At 36.5% G+C, this 21263-nt stretch overlaps 2 protein-coding genes and 1 long non-coding RNA gene across 8 annotated transcripts in view; 1 reads left to right on the top strand and 2 right to left on the bottom strand.

The window, feature by feature from the left end:
- The window catches only part of vwa5b2 (von Willebrand factor A domain containing 5B2), a 47668-nt gene extending 36278 nt beyond the window's left edge, over positions 1-11390 (top strand). For both annotated transcript variants that reach the window (XM_073929340.1, XM_073929334.1), the window contains exons 15-22: positions 1563-1794; positions 4208-4528; positions 5485-5619; positions 5743-5853; positions 6039-6089; positions 8080-8155; positions 8241-8358; positions 8444-11390. In XM_073929340.1, the coding sequence (XP_073785441.1) occupies positions 1563-1794; positions 4208-4528; positions 5485-5619; positions 5743-5853; positions 6039-6089; positions 8080-8155; positions 8241-8358; positions 8444-9019 (1620 nt within the window). In that variant the 3' untranslated portion in view covers positions 9020-11390. The remainder of the gene's footprint in view (positions 1-1562; positions 1795-4207; positions 4529-5484; positions 5620-5742; positions 5854-6038; positions 6090-8079; positions 8156-8240; positions 8359-8443) is intronic.
- On the bottom strand, positions 1481-5806 carry LOC137488136 (uncharacterized). Its single transcript, XR_011007066.2, has 2 exons — positions 3855-5806; positions 1481-1721 (listed from the first exon to the last, which is right to left on the bottom strand). It is a non-coding gene; the product is annotated as an uncharacterized lncRNA (long non-coding RNA).
- Positions 11391-11680: 290 nt separating the features above from the next.
- Positions 11681-20930, bottom strand: alg3 (ALG3 alpha-1,3- mannosyltransferase). Of its 5 annotated transcripts, none has more exons than XM_073917409.1 (9): positions 20715-20913; positions 19956-20055; positions 18468-18615; positions 17662-17822; positions 15885-16005; positions 15579-15784; positions 15316-15406; positions 14910-15002; positions 11681-13409 (listed from the first exon to the last, which is right to left on the bottom strand). In XM_073917409.1, exons 1-9 carry the CDS (start codon positions 20890-20892, stop codon positions 13269-13271), a joined length of 1239 nt encoding a protein of 412 aa, XP_073773510.1. In that variant the 5' UTR covers positions 20893-20913; the 3' UTR covers positions 11681-13268.
- Between the last annotated feature and the right edge of the window lie 333 nt (positions 20931-21263).

The following is a 21263-nucleotide window of genomic DNA, read 5'->3' as shown; positions in this document are numbered from 1 at the left end:
AAGTGTAATTTTAAATAACTCTGAACAGTAATTCGAATCCCATGGAGCCTCAAAGCCACAATAATGTAACGCAAGTCACGTGACATAACCCACTTAATGGTAACATTTGAAACTTAGTTGCGACATCCATACTGAGTAACGCTGTGAGTCGAAAAGAGCAAGAGAGGCAGAAAAAGCATGCAGTGGCGTCATTACCGCAAAATATTGAACACATATTCAAAAAGACTGCCAAACAGGGTAAAATTAAAGTTACTTACTTCCTAACAGATGAAAATCTGCCCCTGTTTTTGAGGCTGTTTAGTCACTTCATTCTTTTTATTCTGATCGGATATAAATCCGATCGCTCAAACCACTTCAGAAGGTGATCTGGGATGCATTCCAGATGAAATGGACAGGTCTAATCATTTTTAGACAGAATTAATAGAAACAAAATAAATGATGACCTGGAGAAAGTCTGACCTGCGCTTGAAACACCTGTAGGTGCAGTTTTTAATGCCAAAATTCTATTAAAAACATGTTTACTATAAGCATAAAATGTGTTCTAACTTTTCAGGCCTGTAGCCAGGGGGGGTTTGGAAGACCCACCCCTTACTGACAAAGGTCCAGAATTGATCCCATATATGAGCTCATTTGTCTTATTTTCACTGCTTTGCCATCATAAATAATGAAAATAATCCATCGAAAAAGACCCTCTGTCGGCTGTTGCTTCGGTGGGACTATAATCTGATGTAAGAGAAGTCTTTTCACTAACGTATGGTTTTTAAATAGAGAAAACATTAATAGGGAAATTTTATTTTAAATATTGGACCTTATTCCTGAAATAAATGAGCAATAAAAAGTCTAAGACAGCAGAAGCGGACCATATTCAATTCATTTGAATATATTTTGGCTATTGTTGATATCCAGGAATTTTCAAATGCACTTTTTTTTAAACAAAGAGGCTAGAAAAATTCTGAAGAGCTTATTATTATTGTTTTATTATTATTATTATTATTATTATTATTGTGTTTTAATTATTATTTTTTATTGAAATGGCCAAATTGTGTCTGAGGACAGTTGAATATGCTGTCAAGTTAGTTTTTTGTCTAATAAATGACATTAAGCTACATTTTTTTTTACTTTAAAACTTTAACAGATTCCTATTTTTCCTAATGATATATGATGTAATAAATTACTATTTAAAAAATGTGTCGTTTAATTTTTTTCTTTTTTTAGGAAATATTTTTAGTACATCAAAAAGTGTGGTTATGATGACATCTGACTAGCTAATCCAGCAAAAAAAAGTCACTAAAATGCAGTATTTAAATCTCATAGTTAAATAGAAACTGAGGTGTATAACTGCAAAAAGGTCCACTTTTGAGAAAAAAAGAACCACCCCTTTCACCAGGCTGGCTACGGGCCTGACCTTTAAGTTATGTACAAACTAATATAGACTAGAGCACCTATTATTATTTAAATCAACACACATGGACAACAAATTATAAATGCTTCTATTTTTATTTTTTTGCAAACTGATATTTTTATATGTAAAACTCACTGGTACTCTGTGCATGTTTCTGTAGGCGGGGAAGCTTTTGGATGAGTCTCGCCGGAGGCAGAAGGCTTTGGCTCGCTCTGCTCTGGCGGGCCGGAGTTTCTCTTCACCACAGGGTGACCTGGACATGCACCGCCTGAGGAGGGCACTAGAGAGGGTCTCATTTGAGCAGGCTGTCGGGGGCCGCCTGGAGGAGAGTGACACAGAAACACACAGCGCTTCACGAGGAGGACTTTCCGGACCCAGTCTCACAGACTCCAGTGAGGGAAACACTCACTTTACTAAACTACACTACATAATGGAGCATGGAGTACACAAATAATGTAAATACAGTAAATGTACAGTGTCACTTTATTTTGATGGTCGCTTTAACACATTTTGTGAATTGTAACTTACTTCCTAACAGATGAAAATCTGCCCCTGTTTTTGAGGCTGTTTAGTCACTTCATTCTTTTTATTCTGATCGGATATAAATCCGATCGCTCAAACCACTTCAGAAGGTGATCTGGGATGCATTCCGGAGTTTCTCTTCACCACAGGGTGACCTGGACATGCACCGCCTGAGGAGGGCACTAGAGAGGGTCTCATTTGAGTTACTTAGTATTAGTAGACTGTAAGGTTAGGGTTAATTTAAGTTGACATGCACTTTCAAAGTTTTTTATAGTCAGTATTATGTCTGTTGGTGGATCAGTATCAGCAGGTATTTAAAAAGCAGATAGTCTGTTGATACATTAATGAGAAATAGTTGGCTCATAGTTGCTTATAGTCAGCAAAATGTGCAAAAGAGACCATCGAAATGAAGTGATAACAACAGGACAGACACCCTTTCTAAATATAAAATATTTATTCCATTTCTAAGTGAAAAAGTGATTTTAATGTTCTTAAGTAACAAAAGAAAATTATTTATTTATGGATGTTTATTATGTTTTTACACATTATTGCCTTTCTATTGCTTAAATAGTTATGGTAATAGTAATAGTAAATAGTGACTATATCATCTAAATCTGTGAGCCATTAACTCTCTCTCAATAGAACATTTTTCATCAGCCAATCAGACTGCATGGTCCAACTTACAAATTAATTGTTTATTGTGATTATGAACTGATTTAATAGGTTAAATGCCAAGTTACAGCTCTTCATGATGAATTTAAACACTGCTATTGTTACTTTGAGTAACAATTTCTCTTGTTTATGTACTCATCTACTTTATTCAGTGTTAAATGCTAACAATGTGAGTTTGAACGCCATTTTACATCACATTTATTGCCAGCAGCAGATAGTTCACCTCAGATCTTGAAAATAAAATAAACCATTTGAAATAGAACTGTGACTCACTATTAGTGACTCAGCATGTACATTTAATAATGCTAAAGAGGTTTAATATGTATTAATTAGAATATAAACCGTACCATTTCGAGAGTGAGTGCATATTCTGTGCTTCTGAATGGCTGTATTCAAATTTCTGTCGTTTCGTCTGGTGCAAACAGCCAAATTGCTTATCACTGCCAATCTCTTCATGTTGTGTGTTGTTAGGACACGGGGCTACACTGTAACCTGCTCACCTAATGTTTACATTCATAATATTTAGATTATTTGCTAGTTAATAACCAACTTATGTGGAACTCTAAAACTGCGTCTCAGTTTGGAGTCTGCTACTGTCCACCGGAGGTTGCAATTCGGTCACGGACGCATGCTTTGAGAATCTTCATGCCTGAATGAATGAAATATTTGATTTTCCAACAAGGCAACCCAGGGTGCTGAAATATAACTGGGTTAGCTTAGATGGCATTAAGCAGGTTAAAAAACAAAAAACAAACAAAAAAAAAAACAAGACAGCCGTTCAGGCACGGAAAACATATTTTCAAAGCAGAATATCTGACTTCAGCATTGTTTTTCAGATAAATAAGCATGTTCACTTAGCATGTTTTATCCTTTTTATAAGAATATTATTATTTTTATCCTTTAGAAGAGTCAAAAACATACATGCAGCACCTTTAAAATAACATTTATCTCTTCCACATTTGTGTTTTGGGTAAAAAAAAAAACTTAAGAGAAAGTTTCCTAAAATAAAAACTCTCAAAACAAAATATACAGTTCACTACTGTATATAATTGTTTACGTAACTGACCAATTTTGCAACATTATTTATCTTGTTTTAAGCTTAGTCCCTTTATTAATCTTGGGTCGCCACAGCGAAATGAACCGTAAACTTATCCAGCATATGTTTTACGCAGCGGATTCTGTCCCTGCTGCAACCCATTACTTGAAAACATTTATACACACTCATTCACACACATACACTATGGACAATTTAGCTTACCCAATTCACATGTAACACGTCTTTGGACTTGTGGGGGAAACCGGAGCACCCGGAGGAAACTCACGCCAATACGGGGAGAACATCCAAACTCCACACAGAAACGCCAACTGACCCAGCTGAGGCTGGAACCAGCAACCTTCTTGCTGTGAGGCGAACGTGCTACCCACTGCGCCACCGTGCTGTCATTGCAAAATTTGATTGAACATTATTGAATTAAATTGAATCAACATTTTATTAAGTGACTTAAGCTGAATCTCTTGCTTCTAATCTCTTAATTAAGCTAAATGAACTAGTTTTTTATGATTGTTATTGAATGGAGCTGAATAAGGAATTTTTATCCTCTTTCCATCCAGATGGCCTCCTGTTTCCTGCTTCCCCACTAGACTGGGACACATTCACCGATCCTGAAGGCCTTTTTTTGGCTGCTCCTCCAGGCGAGGCCCAGGCTTCAGGGGCTCAGTGTCGCTCAGTCATCCATGGCATGCTCGGAGGAAGGTCTGTATCCTGGGAAGTCAGTGTGGATCTGTCTGTTTTATGGGACACCGAGAGCTCAGCAATCCTGCCAACCAGCACTGGGTCCTGGGATGAGATTATTCACCAGCTGACCGCACGATCTGTCATCAGAGACTTCGAAAACATGGCAGAGAAAGAAACAGACACTGAAGTTGAGAGAGGTTTGAGAGCAAAATACAAAATGTTTGAATTTTCAGTTAAGTTAGATGGTACCTGATTAACCAACTAACCTGACCACTGGCCTAGCCTATTTAGTCTCAATGTTTTAACATGTAGCTAAAATCTTTATAAAACGATTTAGCAAAATACTAAAATGTTTTATCTACGAGAACACATTTAACAATGCTAGCATGTTTTTCAACAATTTAGCACTGCTAGCATGATATAGCTAACAGTGCTATTTTAATATTTTTACATGCTAACATCTTTCTAAAAAGTTTTTGCTAATGTTTCTAGCATGACTAAATCAGTTTGTCTGCATCACATTATAATTAAATTGGCTGTTTCACTGAAACACTAAGTTTTTTTGTCCTGTTGTCTGAATTTTAAATAAAGTTAGAGAGTACCAGATTTGTCCTGACCACTAGCCTAGCCTATTTAGTGTTAATGTTTTAACATGTAGCTTAAATCTTTATAACATGATTTAGCAAAATACTAGAATGGTTTATCACTTAACAATGCTAGTATGTTTTTGAAGTAGCTAACAATTTAACAGTGCCTGTTGTTTGAATTTAAAATAAAGTTAGTACCAGATTTGTAGACCAATTAACCTGACCACTAGCCTAGCCTAAAATTGTAAGTTTTTAAAAGTTAAATTATATTTAAAATGCAGATTTTAGTTTTTTTTTTAAATCTTATGTAGCTGAAATTTTAAAAATACTTGAATGTTTTAACTACGAGAACACATTTAACACAGTTGAACAACGATAGCATGTTTTCAAGTAGCTAACAATTTAAGAGTGCTAACATAGCTGGCACACTGCTAATGCTTTAACATTTTTATATCCTAACATCTTTCTATAATTATTTACCCAATATGTTTCTTACATAACTGAAACGAAACCTCAGTGACCCTCCATTTTTGTTTGGGTGTTGTCTGATATAAATCTATCTACAGGTTCGTTCAAGCGGTACAGAATGAAAGCAATCCAGACCAGTAAAAGCTGTGGAATTGTCTGCATGTACACTAGCTTCACCTCCACAGACACCAATCCGAGAAATCAAACTCAAAGCAGAGACACACGTCAAACAGGTACAGTTATAGTGATTATACATAATCTCACAGAAAGGTTTTGACGAAAAAAAACATATGCTGAATGAACTGGTACACGGCATTAACACTTCAATCTAATTTTTCATTGTGTGCGTGTGTTAGCTGTGCGGTTTGCAACCAGACACAGCAGACGACAGAAATTGTGTTCAGTGGGACTTGGACGTCCCTCCAGCAGAGGCAGTGAAGAGGCTGAAGATACACACACCTCTACAGGTAAAAGTTAGATTATTATTGTTGTTAATAGTTAATGCATATCCACATAGCACATAAATAATGAACCAGCATGCATTGAATAGTTTAAGGCTTATCCAGAACTGGAGAGATCCACAGATGAGCTTATAAAACAGTCTGTTCAGTCAGTGCGAACCTTAAATTTTATTCTCTTTTCTTGGATACAGACAGAGACGACACACCTGCATCCCCTTGTAGCATGACATCTTGGGACAGCAGTGAGTATTGGAGAAAGACAAAATGTATCATGGTGTGAACAGATTAGCAATGTTTCTGATGGTGCAAGTGTTTAATAAGTTTCGTGATGGATACTTATGAGTTGTTGGTTTTAAAACTGAAGTTGTTCAATATTAAACCATTCTCTGGTTTTCACCTCTTTCTTCCCTGAGGGAGAGTTACAGTGCATTCACACTGGGCTTCACCGCTAACGCTTGACAGAGAACGTGTCTGAAGTTGGGGCTGACGCGATCGTCATAGCAGCGTCAATAAAATTAGTCAGCGTAAAGCGATCTGATTGGCTGACGTGTCCGTCGGCACTTAAAGTTGAGAAAGTCCCAACTTCTGCAGTGAGCAACGCCACTGAATCCACAATGTTGTTCGGCAACGCCTGATGTCACCCATTCAAAGTAAATGGGAAGCGTTGACGCTGACACCCCGTGTGAATGGGCCTTAAGTTTGAACTACAGTTATAATAGCACTGCACCTCATAAATGCTCACAACATTACCATATACATTTTGGTAAATGGCAAACACTCAATGCAGAAGTATAAATTGGGCTTTATACTGATGAGCCAGTCACAGGTGAAGCTAATATCAAAAAAATTAGCAAAGAATTAGCTTTAGTTTTAATGAATGTACTGGATGCATGACAATCGACAAAACTGTTGAAGTGTCAAAAAACATTTAATTGTTGTGGTAAGGTGACTGGATCATAACATCTCTGAAATGGCAAATCTTATGGATTGGATGACAAAGGTCATTCAGGCATCAGGGTGACAAAGACCATCCTATCTGGTTTAAGCACACAGAAAGCCTACATGGTTGTCCTGTTGGGAGACCTTCTGGAAAAACAATTGTGGGTCATCCGATAGTGGTCTTTTCTAGCAATATATATTTCTATAATTGACTCTGGTAGATATCATGGTTTGAATTTAAGGCGTAGTCCTGCTGCCCTCAAAATTCCATTGATCTCTGTGTAACTGACCATCTCTGGGATGTGCTGGATCAGCAAATCCATTTTATGGTGTTGCCACTTTGCAGCCTATAGGACTTGAAAGATCTGCTGTTAATGTCTTGGCTCCATGGCAGCACATGGGGAACCAACAGCATAGTAGTCAGTTGTTCATAATATTTTGGCTCATCTGTGTTTAAGCCTTAATATCTCTAACCCAGTTTCACCAAACAGTGAGAACATTGAAAGCATCTTTAGGATTATAGACCGCTGGTGAAGCTAATATCATAAATAATGTCTGGGTTAGGTTATTTTACAGGAAGCAAAGAATTAGCTTTAGTTTTAATGAATGTACTGGATGCATGACAATCGACAAAATTGTTTAAGTTGAAGTGTCAAAAAACATTGAATTGTTGTGGTAAGGTGACGGGGTCATACATCTCTGAAATAGCGAATCTTATGGATTGGATGACAATGGTCATTCACGCATTAGGGTGACAAAGACCATGCCGTCTGGTTTGAGCAAACAGAAAGCCTACATCGGTGTCCTGTTGGGAGAACTGGGAAAACAATTGTGTGCAAAAGGAGAGTGGTCTCTTCTAGCAGAATAACAGATTATGGTACTCATCATGGTTTGAAGAACTAGATAAAGAATTTAAGGTGTAGTCCTGCCCTCAAATTCCCAGAGATCTCGTTATAAATGGCCATCTCTGGGATGTGCTGGACCAACAAATCTATTTCATGGTGGTTCCATTTTGCTACCTATAGGATTTGAGGAATCTGCTGGTAATGTATTGGTGCTTGATACCACAGGGCAACTTTAGGGTACTTCTAGAGTCCACGGCTTGGCAGCACATGGAGAACCAACAGCATAGTAGCCAGTTGTTTATAATAACTGGCTTATCAGTGTATTAGCCTGCATCGATTTCACCAAACAGTGAGAAATTTGAAAGCATCTTTAGGATTGTTTATACCTTAAAAATGACCCATTATGTCTGGTGAATTTTATGAGTATTAATGAAAGTGTCTCTTTTAGGCACGGGAGGAAGTATCAGCCCATCAGCAGTGTCTTCTCGATCTCAGCGGTCTATGGAGAGCTTTTTTGGTTCCAAGTGAGTGCTAACTTACAGTACCTAAGTGTTAAACTAATGACTTACAAGTTCTCATATACTACCACACTGAATTTCTGTTCTTCAGGTTCAATCTGGGAAGACTAAAGGGCAATAATGGAAAACAAGCTCCCCTTAAACCTCACTGTCTCTCTGCAGAGACTGAGAGACACTTAGACACCGACATGCCAGACTACTTGCCATTGGTTGGTCGAATTTTGAATTTGCATACTGATTTACACATAAATATCACAAGATAAAGTCAGTGCCACTCACTTTGTTTCCTGACAGGTGCGTCTGCAGCTTGCATCAGGTGCATTTCTGCTGTCCGAATCATATTCTGAGTGCATCCAGATTCCACTGGACCGCCTAAAACGAGCATCCCCATACCTGAGCCACCGCAGCAGTCTGAGCCCACCTTTTCGTTGTACCTCACCACCTGCCTCCACTTCCGTGAGGCACATGCATAACTCATGGTCTGACCCCTTGGAAGAAGAGTCTCCGAAATTGATGGGTGGAGCTCCGCAGGCTGACAGTGGGCGGGGCTCTGAGACTGACATGTTTGAAGGTGCTCCACTGGATCCCACAGAAGCTCATAGGTATGAACAGGCCCAGATGGACATAGAGAGCTCAAGCTGGGCCACGGCGGTGGCTCTGGCTTGGCTTGAGCACCGCTGTGCGGGATTTTTTGTGGAGTGGGAACTAGTGGCAGCCAAGGCAGATTTCTGGCTGAAGAGTCAATCTCTACCTGAGGGTGTCGACTTGGCAGGTTTGAGGGCAGCAGCCAGGCAGCTCTTCCTGCTTTTGCGTCACTGGGATGAAAATATCAAACTCAATGTGCTCTGCTACAACCCCAATAACATGTGAGGAACTGCTAGTAAAGCCTAAAAGATGAAGTTAATACATAAGTCTTTGATTACACTCAAGGAAATGCATCCAGTTTGACTCTGTTTAACTTCTTTATAGTGAACACTGAACAGAATTCAAGACAAGTAGGTCCAATCCTGCTCCTGTAGGGTCAACATCGTAAAGCAGAGATGTCCAAACTCAGTTCTTGAGTCTTAAATTAAGGTCGCTAAACTTAGCAGGTCAGCTGCAGGTTTGGACAACACAGAAATAAGGGTGTCTCAATCAGCTTCCTTGTTCAGTAGTCAGAGCACTGTCTCAAACGCAAAATTTTTCCAGTTCACTGAAATATTTGTGCCCTAAAAAGTCCCACAAGGCACTTTGAAAATGAAGGCGCATTGATGTTCACTATGCTCCCTTAACAAAAGTTCTGAAGCATGAATCAGGTGAATGAAATCATCGACATAATAATCTCAAGAAGTTTTTCTAAGGGCATCCTCACACTATGTACAGTTGCCTTAAACCGGGCCGAAGCCTGTTTGTCCCCCTCCCATCTCCCCCAACGGCCCGCACTCACATTGCATTCAAGGCTGAGCAAGCTTACATCATCTATGATGCGCTGTTCAGTAAGAAGCGCGCTCACTCAGCACAGTGATTTCTTTAGTTATATCGTTTTAGTCGTTTGGGATGCAGTCAAATATTTCGCTGATCAGCCACTTTTGACGCTCATAAACAATCATAAAAACCTCGTGCTGCAGGAATTAGGAGGTTTGCTAAAGGTGCAGCTGTCGTGCAGTGAGAGGTTTGCGTTCACTGAACAGTAAGAATGAATAATATACCCAGATGAAATGGTCCCTTAAAAGTCACGTCTCGTCTCGTCTTTAGTTTCAGGCTCAGGTGCGATTTGCACTCACACTACAAGCCTACCACGCTCTGGCACACCTCTTTCAACCAGCCAGGGCCAGCTAAGTTAACCACGACTGAGCCTGATTCAGAGCACTCACACTTCTCAAACTATCCGGGAAACAGGCCTGGACATGGTTCGGATAGCAAAGCGTGGGTGTGCCCTAAAAAGCACCTGTTAATTATTCATATTTAACATAAACGAATGTAGCCAGAAGGGTTAAGAAAAACCCAAGAAGGGTATTTGAAACAACCAAATTAACTCAATAAAACCTTTATAAACATCATAATAAACTATGAAAAACAACTGTTCCGTTGTTGTTTATAAATTCCAGTTTTGATATACAATGATGACGTCCTCATGGCACACCCAGTGTCTCAATGTGTAGTGAACTAAGCTCATCATTGTCATTAGCAGTGCCTGAATTTTTTTTACTAGGAAGCTGATTGAGACGCACCCTATAATTTCCTTCAAAACAGATTGGACATAACGCTGGATTGTGTGCTGGGGGTTTCAGTTTCTTTTTCTCAGACCACAATACTGTACAAGCTTTGGCTTAATCTATGCCTTCAGTCTAATTATGCAGTAGACTCTAGTTCATTATTATCCACTGCAGGTCTGACAGCACTTTATCTTAGCAATAGAAAAATGGCTAGTATTGGATGTTTCATGAAATCAATCACCAATATACAGTAGGCCAAAATGACACTTCCTTGCCTTAATATACACTGCTGTTCAAATGTTTATTGTCAGAAAGATTTTTAACATGATTTTTCAGCAGAGCTACATCAGAAAAAAAAAAATTTAACCTGAGCAAAAAAAAAAATAGCTTGAATTAGTTCAGTGGTTAGCACTGTCGCCTCACAGCAAGAAGGTTGCTAATTCAAGTCCCGGCTGGGCCAGTGTGTGGAGTTTGCATGTTCTCATGGGTTACCTCCAGGTGTTCCGGTTTACCTCACAGTCCAAAGACATGCGGTACAGGTGAACTGAATAAACTTAATTAGCCATAGTGTACGAGTGTGTGACTGTGAGCATGTATGGGTGTTTCCCAGTACTGGGTTACAGCTAGAAGGGCACCTGTGTGTAAAACATATGCTAGAATACTTCCATATGCTGGAATAAATATAATTATAAAATGTTAAAATTAAAACTAGTTGCGTTAAAGGGTAAAAGTACTTCTTAAACATTATTTTACTTTGTTTTTTATTTAATAAATCCAGCCTTTGTGAGCATAAAATTCTAAATATTTACAAATCTTTCCTACCTAGATGTTTAAACACCATTGTGTCCAAAAACTGCTTGATTTTGATTTACTTTTACTTTACATTTTACATTTACTTTTAGATTTTGATTAACTATTACACAAGTTTAGACTAAAATAGTTTAGACTAATCTGGACTTCATTTCATATTTTTCATGCTACTTTGACTGTGTTTGTAATGCAGTTTTGGAGCTTTTAACCATTAAAACTTTTTTTGAAAAACTGCATTTTAAGTTTGCAAAATTATACGTGTGTCTGTGACTGACAACTTTATTTTTTTGCCACCTTTAGATATTCTAAATTTAGACATTCAGCTTGTTTTTTTATTTATATATATATATATATATATATATATATATATATATATATATATATATATATATATATATATATATATATATATATATATATATATATTGCTTAATAGCAAGCATTTTCAGGTACTACAAACTACCACGGGCTAATTTTTTTCATGTGCAAAATCAAAAGATCATGTGGTTGATTAAAGATACATGAATGTAATGAAATTGACTTTATTTTCAGTCATTTACAAATCTATACAATAAACTGCTCTCAATGATTCCAAATGATGCTTCTCCAGGATTTTTCAATAACACTAACATGCCCTACACTTTCAACCTGGTTTCTTTAATCTCTCGTACCTCTAAGCCTCTCACAAAAAAAAAAAAAACACATAGACTGCAGTTGCATTATGATTAAAGATTAAGCAAATGCATTTCGTACAAAAAAGGAAAGAAGAAAAAAACAGAAACAAACACTTTTACTGTAATCTCTCCTTCCCTACTGCATGTCGATGGTTGCCTTAAACTAAAAAGTAAGGGGAAAGCAGATCCATGATTTATGCTGTTCCTTTGTGCTCTATAAAGCACATGTAACTACACTGTAAAAAAAATGTAATAAACAGTTTTCCTGTTTTTTTTGTTTTTTTTGTTTGTCTTTTGTTTCTCTGGACAGAGAAGTCAGATGTATTCAAGTGTATTTTACGTATGTAGTTTTTTTTCTAATTACTGATGACATTTCTTTTAAATTACAGAAGCATAAAATGACAACAGATTAAAATAGCAGAATTTCATATTCATTTCTACATAATACCAATGTTTGAACTACACAAATAAATAAATTTAAAATATATATATATATTTGGCAGAATAATCATGATTTGTTTTTAATTTGCAAAGTTTTTTTGGTCATTTTCTGCTTCTATATAAAAACCTCACAATTACAGTCACTGGTCTATGTACTGTAGAGAGTCATTCTATAAAGATCAGGCTATCACTTTATTTTGATGGCCACTTTAACGCATTTTCTTGAATGCAAGTAACATTGCATCAACATGCCAACTAATTCTCATTAGATCATAAGTAGACTGTTCAATTGGGGTTAGGGTTAGTGTAAGTTGACATGCATTTGCAAAGTTTCTTACAGTCAGTCTGTTGAAAGAGCAGTATCAGCAGATATTAAGCAAGCAGACAGTCTACTAATAATCAAATGAGAATTCGTTGGCATGTAGTGCAACTTTTAGTCAACAAAATGTACAATAGGGAGCATCAAAACAAAGTCTTACCAAGATCAGTGATTGCACAATATTTTTTTTTATGTGGAAGAGATGTTATTAGACATTTAGAAAAAAAACAAAATTTTATCATTCCCAATCAATAGTAGTAGAAGCACATCTTCATAAACAGAATTTTCTAGTACTCTTTCCATAGCTGTCCATAAAAGATAAAAGACTAAGTTTACCTTCATGTCCTTTGCCTCGACATGCTGCACAAAAATAAGTGTGTCGTTAAAATGACCTGCCAATCAAAACTGACACTCAAATTTCCCACCAACTTTGTCATCCCAGCCCAAGCCTCACATTAGTCCTTAATCATCCTGAGAAGCACTGTAAACTCTGTTCCCCAATATATTAACTTCATACTCCCTTCATATCCAAACCATTTCAACATCCATTTGATGGCACGGGTCCCTGAACATCCTTGTATTTCACTGTGGTGTAGGAGCTGTAGAGCAGTGATTGTCCCACACAGCGAGGCTCCCAGTCAGACCAGGGGTTTCAGTGACTCTTAGCCTTATTTTCTGACCTATGAGATGGAGAAGCTGGATTGGGGTTGAGCCATAAACAGAGGAGGATGATGAGGTGGCAGACGTGCAGAGACAGAGAGCTGTAGTTGGTGGATGGATACGTGTTCCAGGACAGCTCTATCAGACCCAGAATCAACACTCTACAAGAGAAAATATGAAAACTCACACTTTTGCTGATCAACAGAGTTTACTTTATGTTAGTCATATTTTAACATCCTTCAGAAATATTTCAGAACAAGAAAACAAAACTAGCAAAAATAAAGTTTACAGATTGATTTTTAGAGTTTCATTTAATCTTTAGTAACTATTCTGTTAAATATATATAGTTATGATTTTAGCATTTGTTGTGCATGCATGTTTAGCATATCATCAACATCACTATTTTCGAGAAATCATTTTCCAGGAGATTTTTGAAGGTAATTCATGGCTAGTTTAACCGCAAATTTAATTGCTACTGCCACAGTCTTATTACCAAATTATTAGAGGGTATATGCAGTAATCCTAAAGGTAATTTCAATACCTTTTTAAGACTTTTTAAAGACCTTTAATTTTACTTCAAGACCTCATCGCAACGCAACCTTTAACCTAATAAACAGTTGTTAAAAAGCAGTTGTAGTTAAATAAATCAATGGAGCACAACAGAACTCAGATAAGCTTTAAAGAAACAAAGCTTAAAATAATAATTGTTTTTAATTAAAAAAATAATTGTTTTCAGTGAACACTTTGGACAACGCTCGAACAAAATTTAAGGCCTCGTAAAACGGGACCCTGCGGACACCCTGTATTTCAAAATGTATTTATTTGATATTAATTTAAATAAATTTAATTCAGGATTAAGTATTTAACTAACTAACTAACTAGCTCAGCTGTGATCATATTTAGGGCTATAAATAGCAAGTTGTTTCAAAGTGAAATATTAAAACTTACAACCTAAAAAATCCAGCACAGGAAGGATTATTTGCAGAACATTTGGCCATTTCTATTCACTTTCAGGGGTCTCATTTATAAACATGGTGAACCAGCCTGATCTCACACAGAAACTTAACTATTTTACATTTTGCCAGTTTAGTGGCTAATTTAGTCCTATGTAAATGTACAATTTTAAAAAGATACCCAACCCCGCCCCTAAACCCAACCGTGATTGAGGAATAAACAAATTGTACAAAATTATTAGTATAAGATCGTATGATTTCATATGAATTAGGCACTAAATCTAAAATTTATGAACTGCTGTGAGATCGTGTTGGGTGAACACACAAAATGGGGGTGGGAACACGTTTATGTCACTTCCCACACAAAGTTTGATATCTATAAAAAAAAAAATCCTGAAGAATCCACACAGATGTAAGTAAACTCTAAATAAACATATACCTTAAATGTGGACTTAGTTTAACCACTTTAAATCATCATATGAGCCATAATCATTAACTAATAAATTACAATTTACTCTGGCTTTCAGCGTTATTAAGGTTTCTATGCAACATTTTAAAAATAAGACCACAGATCACATTCATGACTGGAAAACAACCCTGTAAATTTCCACTTTTTCCAGATAAAGTGTGGGAACTTTAATCATCTATATATCTGCATTAGACTGACTGTCCACTACAGTGTTATCTAAATATTGAGATATGTTTTACCTGAGTAGGTGTGCCAGCTTCTTCACTCCTCCACTCCACAGCAGGTAGGGCAGCGTATGAAAATACCAGACATAAAACTGATAATGCAGAGATCTGCTGAAGCACATGCCAATGAAGTTAGATGTAAACAGAATAAGAACCATCTGTACAATCTGGGTTAAGGAACCGTTTATAGTCATATAAGTTCAGAATTAAATCAGAAGAATTGAATATTTATACATGCCTGAAATATACAGTAGTCAACATTTGAAGTGGAAACAAAGTGTTTTCCCAAAAGTGTTTTCCCAAAAACTATTTAACACCCATTGTTTTCTCAGGACAATTTTGGAAAATTGTTTGATCCACTTCAAATGTTGACTGCTGGATGTATGTATAAAAGACTTTAAACCAATTTGATTTTAACTACCACAGAAAGGATATGATCGGCATTAACTTTATGTGCAGTCTCCTTTCTCTCAGATGGATCTTTTAGTATAGTCCAAATACTGCTCCCAGACCTGTAAAAACACATTAAAAAATGACAAAGGTCAGTAAAATATAAACATCATATTTTCAGAACTATAATTTAACAAAAAGCTCTACCCCCCACCCCCACCCCCCCCCCCCAATTAAAAAAATTGCCCAGCCCTAAGCATAGCACAAAATTGAGGTTTAGTTTGATAGTAGTACCTTTTCCATCTCTTCAGAGCGAACAGAAGCAATGTAGTAATGTGAGCCAAAAGCAAAGCCAAGTGAAAGTATCGATTCAAGAACACATCCTCAGGAAGAAAGCGCCAGTTCACAGTCCACTTAAACAGAAACTGCCTGCCCAGGTCAAAGGCCCGGCTGACATACCCAACAGGGTTCACTAAAAGGAACGGCAGTCCCAAAACCAGCTGTTCAAAAAGAGAAAAATAAATGCTAGATAAAAAAAGAAAAGAAAAAAAAATATGACAGTTCAATCTCTTCATAATAGAGTAAATATGTGGGTCTTACCTGAATGACAGCACAGAGAGCGAGTCTGGGTAAAGTTTTCCACAGACCAAACTCACACAGCAGGAGGAACAGGAGACCAGGAGCGAAAAGCAGAACATTCATCTTCACAGACACAGCTAAACTGTCCACAGCACAGAGAAACGCTTATTTTAAATACACAAACTTGATTGTAGCAATAATACATGTGAATCTCGACCACAAAATTAGTCATAAGGGTTTTAGAATAGAATATTTTGCCAAGAGACAACAATTTGGAAATCTGGAATCCAAGAATTGGCTGAAAGAATGAACGAATAAATTAATGAATATCTATGAAAGATGAGATCAATCTCTACGAATGCACATTACAAATAAAAAAATTTAATGTTTTGATATGTTCACAGCAGGAAATTTACATGGAACACAAACTTTATAATACTCTAAGCATTTTAAATAAGCATACATTTTGCACCAAAAACCAGGTCCCACTTCACATACATTCAATTGTATATATCGTTATATTAATCATATTTTAGTGCAATTATCTTGTGGTTACTGTTTTTATTAATCCTACATTTCTTATTGTTGCTGGTTTCTGAGAGCTACCAAGCTCATTTTAGTTCTACTACAGTGACAATAAAGCCTTTTTACTTCACTTTAAAAAGAACAAACAAACATTTTGACCCACACTGTTGGCAAAAATATACCCATGCAATGCAAGGCTGGTGTTGTGGTCCAAGGTCATTCATTGAGTTTCCTTCAGCACAAGCCTGGTTTATACTTCTGCGTCAAGTGCGGCGTAACCCACGGCGCATGCTACACCCGTAGTTGGTCTGCATTAACACTTCCGAAACGCTAGTTGGCAGTGAGGTTTAAATGTTGAGTCGAGTTTCTTCGCTGCTGTTTGCTTTTCCTGAACACTTCCTGGATGTACAAGTGGCTCAAACTCGCCCATTTTGAGGCAGGAACCGGCGAACGTGCAAGAACTTTAACTATGAGGTAAACACAAAACAAAACTTTCTATCCGGAGCTCCTTCACGGCACTCCACACTTGTAAACAATCGCTCCATTGGGCTAGTGCCGCTCGCGCGGCTCTCGGTCCCGCCCAGACTTGTCAGCGCTACCAAGCCGACCAATCACAGAGCTTGTGCTACGCGTTGCTGTGACGTGTAGTTACATTTTTTGAGAGGTGCACGTCAGTGACGCCAATGGCCACGGCGAAGGGCTATGCGTCAACGCTGTAGCATACGCCGGCTTTGACGCAGAAGTATAAATCAGCCTTAAGTCTCCATTTCAGAGGTCTCACAGTGAAATGAACCCCCAACTATTCCAGCATACGTTTTACACAGCGGATGCCCTTCCAGTCGCAACCCAGTACCGGGAAACATACAAATTCACACTCATACACTACGGACAATTTAGTTTATTCAATTCATTTGTAGCGCATGTCTTTGGGCTGTAGGAAAACTGAAGCACAAGGAGAACATGCAAAGTTCACAGAGAAATGCCAACTGTGAGGCGACAGTGCTAACCACTGAGCCACCACGCCACCCAATGCAAGGTCAAATAACAAAAAGATAATAAAAATATTACACACAATTTTAATTTGTAATATAGGAGACAAAAAATAGGAATTATGTTCTGTAGTTTTAAAGTGAGGCTTCAAGTCATTGTAATCTGAAGCCTTTGTGATTAACATGAAAGGCAGTGAAACACAAACGAATTCTCATATTCGGCAACATGGTGTACATTATACACCCATTAATCTTTAGTAAATAAAGATGTTATTCGTGCTTGCCTGTAAAGAGCACATCCTAGAGTCCAGCGGCCGTCCAGAAAGAGATTAATGGCCCCAAAACACAGCATCATGGCCACCGGATCATTGAAGAGGCGCAAGATGAAGATGGAGTGAATGCGATATGAAGCACAGCAGATGAAGAAAAACACATATGGAGGAACCTTCAGGAAAAAACACACGAGCACTATATTAATATCATACATTTGGAAACATGAAGGCAACCGGATAAATATACAAGACCATAAAATGTATTTATCAATTAAAGCAGCTATTTATTTATAAATTAAAGTTGTTGATTTCTGCAAATAGAGGTTATAGAATTAATGCTGATCACAAAATTATTGCAGAATAAATGCAATAAACTTTTATTTAAATATAATTAAGAATAGACTAAATGCACACTGACTGTGCTACATAGATTATGCAGTACCTGCTTATGATCAAACAGAATTATTGCCATATATTTTCGTTTTAGAGTTCAGTTCATTTTAAAAAGCAACTTTTAACAAAGCAGACTTTACAAATTCAGAGTCAAATATAATTTTTTTTATTCTTTTGTAATAAATTAAATGTCATAAATACTGTAAAAATAGTTTAATCAATTTTAAACAACTAAAGACACAATTTCAGAACAAATATATTAATTTCTTTTAAAACAGGAATTAAAATGATTGCAAACTTTTCAATGCTAGTGCGCATACTTTAAATTCTCTGAAAATGTTCATGCTATTCTGGGATAAAAACAATTATGACTGAAAAAAAAAAAGATGTAAAATGCATGCATTTGTGTAATTTTGGGTTCTTGCCTTTTTGGTGCGATGGTAAATGCGCATCACGAGCAGGAGATTGATGAGGTAGAACACAGCAAACACATACTGACCCAAACGAATGTTATGCCCATGATCAGTGAGATAATACAGTCCTGTGAAGATATATACAAAACCAGCTGGATACCTAAAACACACACACACACACACACACACACACACACACACACACACACACACACACACACACACACACACACACACACACAGAGTCTATTTATTTACTATTTATTTATTTACTTGTGCAAACTCATATTTATTCTTTTTTTTATTTCAGTAATATTGACTAAAATGAAAACGTTCACATGATTTATTTACAATACAGTTTGTAAAGTGATACTTTCTGTCTTTTAGCAGATGATATATGAGACTTGCTTTGTTTACTAAATAAGTGGATCTAATTGGATTTGCATTGTAAACATTACATAAAGGTCAAAAAATATTCGTTTTAAATTTCATATATTAAGCTTTTAGTTACAATATTTCAAAATCATTCTGCACAGATCCTCACATTTTTTACAAAATTCTGTGCAGAAATAGCAAAAAATCTCCAAAGATTCAGTCTGGCCCAAGGTATTATGTGGACGTTAAAAAGATGTGCATTTTTCAGAGACTTTTGATTTACAAACTGCTGTGTGGAAATGACATAACAAAATGCTAAAACTCTTTGTGGTACAAACCAATGTGATTTAGACAATTTATTTAAATTATATGGTAAAATAATACAAACTTTGCAGTAATATGTAGCACAAAAGGCTGCTTTGTACATCTGATAATAACTGAATGGCATGGATGACACCAAATGTCCCAAAGTGATTTCATAAACATAGAAAGCATACTGAAGAAAAGTTTCAAATAACTTTTGTCAATTTAAAATGTAGAAATATGGGTTAATCATTAGAGATCAGCACATTTCATACAATGGTAGTTAAAAGTAATTTACATAAACAAAAAGCATTATAAAACAATCACTCAATAAGTATAAGAAATAAAAACAACATAGAATTGAAATTATTAAAAACAGATGTATTAAAACTGTATTCAAACGGAATGTTTTTAATGAAATACCTACAGCTTTAACTATAAAACACAAATGAATCAGTTATCATATTTTTGCTGCATTTTAAACTGTTATAAATGTTTGGGTTTTTACAAATGGGTAAAACCCAGGTGTTTAGAGAATAGTGGTTGCTAAGTATAAAATAAAATGTAGAATTAATTAGTATTATTTGGTTAGTATACTGTGATTTTATTGTCTTATAAGGTCACGCCATGATTCTTGTTCTTAATATAAGACTTTTGTTTGATACTACACTGAACGACATTTTAACAATTGTCTTATCCTAGTTTACAAATAATAATTAAATGAAGAGGACAGATTCTAATGATGCACAGAAAAACAAAATAATGTTTTGTTTATTATTGTTTTTGTTTATGAACCACTTGCACATTTTCATTTACACTTACACCAGGGGTCCCGTGTCGCCCTTCAGTTGTGTGTAATCATATGTGCCATTAATAACTCCCTCCACTTCATCCATGTACGCCTTCCAGTCGATTTCTGTATCTACAAACACAACATTAACATAATTAATCAGAAACAGACGAGCACTTACACATACATAGTATATTTGGCGTGCAGTGATGCTTTTATGTTGTCATTTAAGTCTCTACGGTGCGCGTGACAGACAGTGACATGAGCAGCGAAATCGTGCACGTGCTCCATTGCAGAAGTGTGGTTTCAGAGGACTAAATAATACACAACATTGAGGTTGGTTTTATATTCGCACACTCCATTCAGCGACAAGATCCCTATATTGTTTAACCCTGTACTTTGAATACTCGGCCTGAAATCGCAAGTTAGATTGACTTCAAAACAACATTAGCTATTTAGTTGACCGTGTACAATGCTGTACTTTGTTAGCATTGATTGCTAATTAGATTTCCCTATTTATATTTTGCAAAGAACACTTATTTGAGAGTATTACTAAGGAGAAAGTCGAAATCTGAAAATATAAACCAACTCAACCTCAATATACTCAACAACAAATCAGTAACAATTAATTTATAAAATGTACGTACTGTAACTACATACACATGCATTGGTAGTTTCACATTAAGACGGTAACTATATCAATGCCCTGCTTTCCTTAGTCAGCAGTTCCATTAATGCTTAATTATAATAATTAATTTACTTATTAAAGACTGATGTCTAACTGCACTTACATGAAACTTTCTGGATCACCCATATGTTGATCGCAATTTCCAAGAACCAAAGGACGGCAGTGACCAGCAGCGTGTACTCGGTTTTAAACAACACCATATGCTTGTCCTGCCATATGGAGGACAGTGTTTTTTGAAATCTTGACGGTGCCGTAGAGGATTTCTTCTTTCCTCCTGCCATGTTGGCCGCCTTCGAGAAGTCAGCGACAAACGGGAACTCGCTGAATTTGGAAACACTGAGTTACAAATTAAAAGTCCCTTTTTCTTCGTTTTGTGACGGTTTGCATTTATGACTTTTCAGGTCCATACCGCCATCTATCGGAGTATGCAGGATGGACCATGTTTAATCAGGAGTGCCCAAACTTTTTCGTATGAAGGGCCAAAAACCAAATATCATTGGGGGCCAAAGATAAATATACAAAAACTATTTTGCATTAAAAAAGCCATTTCATAATTTACTTTATAATATTAAAAAAATAAAAAATTACTTTGAATCATATTACTAATGCAGTATAACTATTGACTAATTTTGCATTAGATTTTTTGCAATAA

This window comes from Danio rerio, chromosome 2 (assembly GCF_049306965.1).
Source record: "Danio rerio strain Tuebingen ecotype United States chromosome 2, GRCz12tu, whole genome shotgun sequence".
NCBI classification, from domain to species: Eukaryota; Metazoa; Chordata; class Actinopteri; order Cypriniformes; family Danionidae; genus Danio; species Danio rerio.
The sequence above is the reverse complement of the archived record's forward strand: the minus strand, read 5'-3'. Positions and strand labels throughout refer to the sequence as shown.

Bases quoted from the DNA above. Each gene is read 5' to 3' on its own strand.
- alg3 (XM_068224138.2), bottom strand. From the start codon at position 20,892: ATGGCAGGAGGAAAGAAGAAATCCTCTACGGCACCGTCAAGATTTCAA. The intron at 16,006-17,661 runs GCAAGCACGAAT...TGCTGTGGACAG, and splicing joins CTAGGATGTGCTCTTTACAG to TTTAGCTGTGTCTGTGAAGA. The intron at 15,407-15,578 runs GTACTACTATCA...GTGTTTTTACAG, and splicing joins GCTCTGAAGAGATGGAAAAG to GTCTGGGAGCAGTATTTGGA.